Genomic DNA, 10,773 nt, shown 5'->3' with positions numbered 1-10,773 from the left:
GAAAAAGAAAAAAAAAGAAAAAAAAAACGGTAGAAGAACCAAAAAAAAAGTTTTTTTTTTTTTTTTTTTTTTTTTTTTTTGCAAAGGCGTGTTCCCTGTTTACCACGCTGTTGCAGCTGTAAGCTAGGCTTTGATGGTTGCTACGTCATCATTTTGTACTTATTGCATTACAAAAGTGAAAACACAATCTTTAAAATGTAATGTGCAAATCGTATCTTCGTTTAAAGTCACTCGAGATGTTATTTTACACAATCTTCTGTTGTATGAACACACACAGTGTGACGTCACCTCTGTGAACTAAAAATGATATGTATTTTAATGCTGGGACGTAGACCCACTGGTACACATATTCAACTGCAACTCAGTGAGTTCAAGGATCTAAACATTGTGTATATGACTTGCCAAAGTTCAAATTGAGCATCAAAATGGAGAAACGGGGTGTTAAGTTGCTTTGATTGTGCCTTGATTGTTGGTTCTGGACAGGCATTTCAGAAAATGCTGATCTGGATTTTCACACACCATCGTTGCTCATGTTTACAGTGAACGCCCCGAAAAAGAAAAAGAAAAAAAACCCTTCAGTGAGTGGCAACCAAAATGACCAAAATGGCTTGTCAGTGTCAGAGAAGAATAAGCACTCTGGTTCAAGATGACTGAAAGCTGACAGTACTCTGAATAAACACTTGTAGGTGCGAGGTATGTGAAATATGAACACATCTTTGAAGGAGAGGAGGTAAAGCAACAGAAGTCAACACAGATGCCACTCCTGTCAGTGAAGAACAGAAAACAGACGCTACAATTTACACAGGATCCGTCGACTCTCCACGACTCAATTTCAGTAGAAACACGAAGATGATAGGATCAGAATTTGATATGAGCAACACGACAGCATGGATCCAAATGGCCTTGCACCAATGATTTAGACTGCTGCTAACGCAGCAATGTGTGAAATATTTTCTCAGTAAACTTTGGGCCTTTTAGTACCAACCAACCTAACTAAAGGGGCACACATGGTCGGATCAAAGTCACGTGGTTTTCGGATGTTCGCTTTCGCACAGACCTTTCACGGTCTATAAGACGCACCGAGCCCAGCTCCCCCTCCCGCCTCAATAACGTCACGGTGTTTTGCCATGTGTGATTTACAACAGCACAGCAAACAGCGATCATGGCAGAGAAGAATGACTAATAGGAGTACACAAGTTTGGAGAAGGAGGAAATGATAATTGACTGGCTGGAAAATCTAATTTTACTTTTCACGTTATTGGAAAAGAAGAAAAAAAGAAGAAAGGATGGACGGCGTCGGTGATCCGTTCTCCCTCTGCATCGGACCAGAACTGAGCAGGGGGAGTTTAATATTTCAGTACTTCCCTCGTATTGCTCCTCAAAATCTGCTCTCTGAAAAAAAAAAAAAAAAAAAAAAAAAGAGTCCTGACTATCTGCGCTACCTGACGATCCGTCCTACTTTGCGCATACATTCAGAATGGCGACTACTGGAAATGATGCTGTTTTCTACATAAATAAACACAGCTATGAACACACAATAGGTTGGCATGGAGAAGAGGGTGAAGAGGGGCAGACGACATGAGGCAAAGAACAAGATGATGCGATTTTCATCAACTGCGGCAACGAGAACCGATTCTGGCAGTTCAGCTCGACCAGACAGAGCCCTTTAGTCTGCATGTGTGTCCCTTCAGGGCCACCCATCTACCCATCGTCTGAAGTCATGATAAGCCACCATGTAAATGAAGCTAAAATCAGCTCCATCTGCTTTCTTTCACAATAAAAGTTTGAGATGCAGTAGAATGGAAAATTCACATCCAAAGCCTCAGAGGAATCGTTCTGACAGCATGTTGAATCTATGCCATGAGGGGGATACGTCCTGCTAGGTGTACCCAATAAAGTGGACATTAAGTCTGTAACGGCACGTCAAACATTTTCAAAAATCAAAGGTCAAAAATTGGCTACAATTTCATCAGTGCAACTCATACAAGTAGATATTTTTTTTGAGTATGAAATCAGATGAAACTACGCTGCCATTTTCTGATAGGTAATTTAGTTTTGAGGAGAAAAGAAAAGCTGCTGCATCTTCAAAATGCCCCTCATGCTCTCAAAGAGAATGAGCAACAACTGCAAAAACAACAACATAAAAAACAATATCTAACCTCACACCATCCCTCCTCAACCTCAGGGGAAAGAATGGCACAGTTAGACTCGTAAACAGGTGTCCACCGGCCCCCGGTTCGCTGTGCTTTAATAGCTGTTTGATGTTTTTGATGTCTAGTCAGCTCGATCGTACCTTGCTGCTTGATAATGAGGCCCAATAATGATTCCTGAGCTTAAGGGGTTAATGGTATGTAACCGGCAGAGCTGCTAATTACACGTTACAAACTATTTATCAGAATCTCCATCTGCGCAAGCACCGCGGCTCTCATTGTGCACGCTAAATTACTCCACGGATTATCATTGTAAAGCAAGTTTCAGTAATTAGGGAACCATACTGCTGTTTTCTTATTCTGAGAGCACCAAACGACATCAAGAGGAGAGGAGAAAAATAGAATGACTTGTTAATTTGGGCCCCGGCGCTCCGGATGCGAGGCGGAATCTGCCTCGTTGGAAGAAACGCAAAAAGAAATCCGTCACTGTTCTTTCTTTTTCTCCAATCTGTCTCGACTAAAGGTTTATCCTGAGGGGAGTTTTTACCAGCCAAAGTGAGAGGGAGGTGTAAATTGCATCGAGAAACCCACAAAGTCTTTGGCGAGGCTGCTTGGTGTGCGTTCAGCGGGCAGAAAGAAGAAGTCTGAGCTCTAGTTCCGCAAACGAGCGAGGTCCGATGGGCGCCAGCTCTCCCGCGGCCGGTTATTTGAGAAATAACCGTCACATCCCTCGGCCCCAAAGGTGTGCCCAGGACCACAGAGACGTGTACCAACTCCACTTCCGCTCTGTAAATTTTTATTAAAATCACCTTCATTATAAGACAGTGTTCATTATAAAACCAAAAACGCCGGTGTCTCAGGGGCCCCGTGGATTAATAAGGACAGCGGTGTATTTTAAGCCGTAAACTCAGCTCCTCACTGTCCTTAATCTCCTTCCTACTTCACAAGGCCAAATTAACACCTCTCCTCAGCTCTGACGGGACCTCATTAGCAAACTTCCAGGGAAAGAAAAGAGGAGAGCGGAACGAAAAAAAAGAGGAGAAGAAGGAGGGAAGCGACCAATGACAGCCACCAGCTCTGGGATTAACCCTTTCTCCTCCTCCTGCTCGGCGGAAAAACTAGGTCGGCAACGTGTTTCTAATCAGTCGCCTGGTTAGTGATAATTAGAAGGCAAGATTGAACGGGAGAAGAGAGAAAAAGTGGGTGGGGGACGCTGAAATAAAAAAAAAAAAGGAAAGAAAGGGAACCTGTCATGTTGCGAACACTTCAAAGGAGCCGACTTCTCCTTTAGAAGTGGCATGATGAGGGTCCAAATACCACGAGGCGCTCCTCTGGGCCTCCGAACCCAGGCTGAGGAGGAGGGGTTGACGGAGAAGCGAGGACCCAGTTTGTTCTCACACATATGTATCCACACACACACACACACACACACACACACACACACACACACCTGTACGGCGCAGCTGCGGGGGAGCGTTAGCCTACTCCCAACCACGCAACCTGTCCAACTCCAGCCTCCTCTTCACACTCGCCCCCTCGGCAGCAGCAGGTCGAGGTCCCAGCGCTCACGCTGAGGTCGTGCAGACTACTGCTGGGTAAAGTTCACAAGCCTCTGCAAGCTGTTTGACATTACCAATAAGGTCAAAGTGTATCAGAAAACACCAGAGGATTACAGTGTTGTGGTGCGCCATGTGGCAGGCGTCACCCCCCCTGACCCAAAACCGTACGTGTCGCAAAACGTGAATGTTAAACGGCTCCTTCTCCGTCTTGGAAAAAGAAATATACACAAACAAACACGGTTTTCATGAAGATGCATTAGATGCTGAACTTTGAATTTAGTGTATATTTTCTATAATCTAGTAGGGCTGAAACGATTAATCACGATGAATCGATTATTGAAACAATCGTCAACTAATTCAGTATTCATTACCCAGAGTATACAGACTGAAAAAAGGGACATTTGCTGAAAGAACAAAACACTCAGAGCAATAACTAGGCCAAAACATACTGCTAATATGTAGAAGTTAGAAGTAAATTTTAGCTGAAGATGCATCCTTTGCAACTACATAAACTAAAAGAACGATGTTCGCTATTGCATTTTATGCAATGAAATGTTTGTTTTAAAAAGAAATGGAATTGTTTGTTTACATCTTTTAGCTCATCAATCAAATAATCGTCAGAATAAAAATATTACCAAAGACAACGCATTATTTGAAGCATGGTGGTGGTAGCGTCATGCTAAGGTTCCGTTTCACTGCCAGCGTTGTTGAGGTAGATGAAATAATTCAGACGGAGGATTAGCTTCAACTCAAATCAACAAGTTTGTTGAAATTTGTACACAATAGAGGATAATAATAATCACATCCCAATAGTTTTTAATGGATATAGTCATCTTATATCATGTACCTTGTTTGGTTCTGACCCAAAATCTATGGAATACTCTTAAAGAGGGACATAAACCAGGAAACCACTGAATCTACCAAAAAGATGCTACAATTTGACTAAACTGTGTGGTTTCAATGCATCAACCAAGTGTCAGTGGTAGCACACCTGTAATTTACAGTTCAAACTCGTGTAATCTTTTCTCATTTTTAAGAACTGTTGATGTTTGCTTTGTTACCAGCCTGCATAGAAAAACTCAAGCTTATAAAACCCCCCGAAATGACTGATTGGTCCCAATGATAATTGTACAGGAACTTCTCATCTGTACAGTCTAGTACATGAGTGTGTCTCCTCAGCCTGCGCGTGCACTTATCAAGTTACACAAGAGAGACCAAGAGGTACCCAGAGAGGCCTGCAGCAAAACAGACGATAAGGGGGGAAATAAATAAATAAATAAATAAAAATCATTGCTCATTATCAGCCATCTATTTTATCTACTATAAGGCATCTCTCAAATCCCAGTTGTCAGACATCAGTGGTGTTCAAATTAATCCTCTGGGTTCCCGTTTGCGCAATAAAGACATGGACGGCTTGATTCACATATTTCTGCAACTTTACAGTCGGGAGTAATTGAGTTAGCACAGAAATGAGCCACAGAGCCGTGGCAGGAGAGCGTGGTGTGGACCACGACGGCCGCCGCTCGGGAACGGGGCGGCTCGGGCACAGTCAATTAGAAAGCATTAAAAAGGAGCTGCCAATAATCACTTCCAAGAGATCTGAACAATCCATGCTGAGTGTTCTCATGTTTACAGATGATAGGGCTTTCAGGTTGGCGCTGAGCGGGAGTTTAGAGGTGGTGGTGGGGCGGAGGGGGAGTTAGGAAACGAGACTGGAAACATATTTGTGGTATCATTTCCATAAGCCTCTGCTTTGCGGACCATAACGCGGCTCGCAAATGTGATTTATGACCTTGGTTTAATGGCTGGAGCACAGTCTTCGTAGGTATCAGATGACTTTTTCAATATGGCGACGTCAGAGGGGGGGGCACGGCGAATGCACCATCTCAACAGGAAATGAGGGCTTGTCTCAGCCAAGAAAATATGAGAAGCCAGATATCTGATCATCTAATGGCAGATAGATGCTACTTCACTTTGACAGAAAAGGCATCAGTCAATACGCACTAGATGAGCAGCAACACGCAAAGTACGCCATGGATTTCTCCCTCTATCTATCAAATCACTCGCTGAAGGAGCGCCACGGTCTGTTTCTGGTCAATGTTCGCACAGCGTCCAACAGGAGAGTCTCCTTCGACTGATATTTGTGGGACGGAAACGTTGGAAGTCGTCAATAACTACTACTTAGTGGTCTCTCCACTCTGCAGTGTGTGTAATCCAAGCAGAGACATGTGACTCACCTGCGCCTGGAAACTCTTGAGAACAGGTGCCACCATCTCCCGGACCTCCTATGCACGCACGCACGCACGCACACACACACACACACACACACACACACACGCAAACACAAAAAAAGGAAAGTCTCAGCAGATTTTACGGTGCAGATGCTCCACCTGTTCAGGAATCAGACTGGCCCCTGGGAGGCACAAACAGCTTGCTAAGAAAGTCTAAAACACCTCTAAGGTCCCGGCGATGTCTGTAGTTTCGTAGGGCGGAGGGTATTAGTGGTAAAACTGAAAAGGGTTTGGGTGGGCATGTTGGAAAAGTGGGGCTTTCCAATAGCTTGATTTAGAGCTCAGAAATCCTGACTCGTGCAAGCTCTCACAGCTGCAGGTAAGGGGATTGTGCTGCCAGTGGTGACAGCCTGATCCCGTCTTAAACGCCTGCATTATACCGACAGGATTCCGGCTCCGCGCAGAGATAGGCAGGCGGCACGGCAAATAGCCTCAGGGTTCATTTATAAAACATAAAAATATTCTCTTTGACTTCAGCCAAATGTCAATAGATGATTATTTCAAAGAAAATGATGATGAAAAAGGACAAAATCATATCTGTACCATGCATAGATTTAGCTTTCACTGCGCTTAGTTTAGGCAAGCCGGTTTTTTTTGTTTCTTTTTTTTCCTTAAAAAGTAAGACGGAACAAAAGTGACAAGTCTTACTGTAAGGCAGAGAAAACAAAAAGTTGATGCACAGATGGCATCTCAGCAGGTGTGAGCACTGTATGCAGAACAATAATGACATTTTAGTTTGCCTAATGCAAACTGACATTACAGTCAGCTGGGTTATCAGCTTCTGATCTGACAACTGACTAAACTAGCTGACACGTTGTTATTTTGCTTGTAACAGAACTTCTTGCTTCAAGTACACCTGCGTAGTAACAGCTCAATTCAGTAACTGATCCGTTTGCCAAAATGTTTTTTTTTATTTTATCTACTATCAAACAAAGCATTTAGATGTAGGTTTGGTGCCCAAAGGAAAACATGGGGCTGAAAAGCAGTAAAAACCCAAATAAGGTTAGTGTGGAATGAAGTAAACGAGTTAAGCTAATATTTGTTTCTGATGATTGCATTATTCTCGACAGGTTGTCTTGACCACTAGTTTAGGGGCAATTTGTTGTGATACAAGAGTGAAAAGTATTTGGCATCTTCAGTTTTACTACAAGGTGCCAATAAATGCTACACATTTTCAATTTCAGAACTCGGTTGCTGTTCCTGTAAGTCTAAGCTAACATTATCCCTGGGTAAAAAGGTGAGTTCTTCAGTCTTGATGTCCTGCTTTATCCATGTCTGAGACAAAGAAAGCTAAAAGAGACTGCTAACTGGGCATATTTAAAATGTTTATGATTCAGCATTTTTGCCACTCACCAGAACGAGGTAATTGCGAAAGAGTAACAGTAACATCCACTGCGAAAATAAAAGCGAATGACTTGACTGTATTAGCCACTAACAATTAGCCATTAGCGGCAAAAATATGGACATATCCTCGGAGCTCTAATTTGGTGCTAAACTAGCACCAAAGGGTTATTTCATTATTTTTAATAAGTCTGGACTTAGCAGGTAGTTCAGTGTCTAAAAACTTAAACTGAGCAAACCAGTACCAGAAACCACCACCGTATATATTTGAAATCCTGATATATGGACCAGATAGACCTGGATTGATCTACACTGCTTCTGACTTTAAATCTAATACGATTTAAGTCTGACTTCTGAGAAAAAAGTCAGAATTGTTTTTTTAATTATTTATTTTTTAATTAGTGGCCCTAATGCTCTTTAGTACATAACCAATGAAGTCAACATTTACAGTAAAAGTCTGCTTACTCTACCTTCTAACAGATACACATATTTTGTGATTTAATTGTGAGTGAAGTCAAATTCAAAGCCTCTTGTGTTGGCATAAAAATGAAATATTAAAGTTTAGCTGAAAACTTTATGAAAAAGATAATAATAAAATATTTTTACCTACTTCTAAGCAGAGCTTTCAAACTGATCATTAAAGTCTGAAAACACTAAATTTTACGATAGCTGCATCTATTCTTTTTACCGTTTAGGCACAGAACAAAAAGATGTAATTTAATGAAACATGTGCGATGGCAGGTGTAGAAGGGATTTTGTTTTCCCTTAGATTCAGGATAGTTTACCACTTACTGCAAATTCGCATTTGTTTCAGCTGAAGAAATTTCAAAAATACCCCCAGTATAAATCTGACATTAATGTTGGATCGGCATCCAACGTTGATAACATCGGCCCCAATATCGAGTATCTGCGACAATGTTTGCATGTTTGACAAGATGGTCAACCTTTTGTTTTTGTCAGTTTCTTATTTATTTTATGGTGGCTGTTCTTCTCCTAATTGCACTGACTGAACAAATTTAAGTTGTTTTTCCATGATTGTCCAAGCTTGTGAAGCTGTTGGTGTATTTAAGTGAGCTGTACTGGTGCAGAGTTATCGAATAAATTTGCAATTCAGTACATTTGTGTCTGTGTTTAAAATAAGAAAAATTTTAAGCCAAATCAGAACTGTTTTTCTGTTTTGGATCAGTACTGACCGATTCTTGGATATCAGTATCGAAAAAGAAAAAGCTGGATCGGTGCATCCCCAGGTCAGACAGCAAGGTAACTTTTTCATTAACTGCTGCTTATGATTTGGAGTTAAATCACAATTTGTCAGTCAAAGATGGAGGCTAATGCAAGGCCTCAGCATCCAAATCTTAATGTCAGGAGTTATCCGGTGACTATTTGTGAAGTATCCGCGCTCCCAACGTACGGCTCTTTAATGCAGATTTTTCCAAAAGCCGGAGATAATTCCCCATTGATAAGCGCACGCGGGGGCTTAAGTTGCACCACCTGAAGTAGGCAGCCGGTACCTGCTGAGGTGAAGATGAGGAAAATGACACATCCTGGCTGAGATAATGGGGGGCAGGGTGCTAGACTCACCTCAGGGACATTTCTCTTGAACTCCCTGCTCAGCTCCACCAGGTGCTTGTGGGAATGTTCGCTTTCCTCCTGCCGACTGGCCAGCTCAGACGCGACAGAGTTCAGCTCCCTCTGCAAGAGCACAAAAACAGAAAAGAGAAATGTTGAGGGGGGAGAAGAAGAAGAGTGAAGAGGCGCCACACTTCCACACTTTTTTTTTCTTCTCTTTTTCCATTTTACGTGGCCTGTCGAAGCTCATCCGGCACACAGCTTAGAGAGTTTACATAAATAAAAATACACACTGCTGAATATTAACAATGTAATCCTTCATGATCTCACAGCAGTAATACTTACAGCTAGCCCTGGCCCATAAATAATTAAGCCAAAATAAATCCAATGCCTACAGTAGCAGAAGGCCTTTTAGATAATCAGTATTTGAAATAATCGATACGCTTGCAACGGCTATAGAGCGCCAGTGAGCAAGTGGGACGAGAGGGAGGGGGCCAGAGACACAGAGAGAGAGAGAGAGAGAGAGGGAGGAGGCGGACGAGTCGCGTGTAGAGACCCAATAACCTGACAAACACCCTTACCAACACACAGCTTCCTCCTGAAATAAAACATTGTTTTATAAAATCAGCCCAGACCAGACTGTGGAAGGCACCGGGTTGGGTTTCTGCTGTAATCACCACGGCTTTTGAGTCTATTTCCAGTCTCTTTCCCATCCCCCCTCTCCCTCCAACCTGCACCAATCTTTATATTGATCCTGCATCGATTTCCAATACATGACAGCAGCCTCCATGGATTTAACCAAATGACCCTTCTGCCGCAGCAGCAGCAGCAGCAGCAGCAGCAGCCCTGATCGCTATTCCATTAATGCTCCAGCACATTGCTTGTTTACATCTCTGTGTTATGGCAAATCGGAGCTCCACCCCGGCAACGCGTGTGATCCGCCATTCAAAGCCGTCTGCGTGGCGGGTCCTTCATCAGAACCTCACATTCATGCTGGACTCAGCTGCTCAGCACTCTGTCCGCAAATCCGATATTATTGATCGGTCGTCCAATTCCTGGCCCTTTCAGCAAAAAAAAAAAAAAAAAAAAAAAAAAAAGGAAAACATTCCAACTCTGCTTTTCTGTGCTGAAAGCAGGAATAGCATAGACAACTGGATATTGTACCCCGGCTTCGTTCCGACTGCGATTATCAGTAATTGATGAGGAGCCTCTTTTGTAACTGCTTGGCTAAAATAGAAGAAAGTAGGGTAGGGGATTCAATTACCACTGCAAATTCATATATGACGCTGGGAAATTAAATTGACTGTGTTTTAATTAATCTGCAGTCTTAGTTAAAGGCGGTTTAATAAATCATCTCGCAAAGCAAAATAAGAGAAGGAAATGGAAGGATGAAACTTTTAACGGCGGGGCGGAGCGGGGGCCTCGTGGGATGGCGAAAGTCTGCCGGTCAGAGAAGCAGCCGCTAATTGAAGGGCTGCCGGTTCAAGTCCCTGAACAGGCAGAGCAGACAACGGCTAAAGTGAAGATGAGCGCAGTGGCAAAAAGTAAGACGTGCTGAAAAACTATTCTTCATGTTTGAAAAAGACTGGGTAATTTTCTACAAGCTTTTTTGTTGTCAGTGGTAGAAATTTATGGGCCCTTTGTAACAGTAGTTAATTTAAATAACATTGATTTCATATGTGGAAAAAAAAATACAGTAAAAAAATTGTAGGCTGCTTAGTTTTTATGCACTTAAATAAAATGTCACACGGACGTTGCCATCTTGTTTACGATGCATTCTGGGTAGATGACGAATGCTAGGTTGCTGTACCCAGATAGCACATGATGTTAAATCAACGTTGAAAAATAGTTAGAATCGTTGAT

At 42.5% G+C, this 10,773-nt stretch overlaps 1 protein-coding gene across 1 annotated transcript in view; it reads right to left on the bottom strand.

Annotated features, from left to right (window-relative positions):
• Positions 1 to 9,048, bottom strand: part of cux2b (cut-like homeobox 2b) — a gene marked incomplete at its 5' end in the record, with an annotated part of 73,400 nt that extends 64,352 nt beyond the window's left edge. Inside the window, 2 exons of the mRNA XM_015020388.1 lie at positions 5,947 to 5,994; positions 8,923 to 9,048. Coding sequence (XP_014875874.1) covers positions 5,947 to 5,994; positions 8,923 to 9,048 — 174 coding nt within the window. The remainder of the gene's footprint in view (positions 1 to 5,946; positions 5,995 to 8,922) is intronic.
• Positions 9,049 to 10,773: the final 1,725 nt, after the last annotated feature.

The sequence above is a fragment of the Poecilia latipinna genome, unplaced genomic scaffold, assembly GCF_001443285.1.
Source record: "Poecilia latipinna isolate Pla-1442-1.1 unplaced genomic scaffold, P_latipinna-1.0 Scaffold2576, whole genome shotgun sequence".
NCBI classification, from domain to species: Eukaryota; Metazoa; Chordata; class Actinopteri; order Cyprinodontiformes; family Poeciliidae; genus Poecilia; species Poecilia latipinna.
The sequence above is the reverse complement of the archived record's forward strand: the minus strand, read 5'-3'. Positions and strand labels throughout refer to the sequence as shown.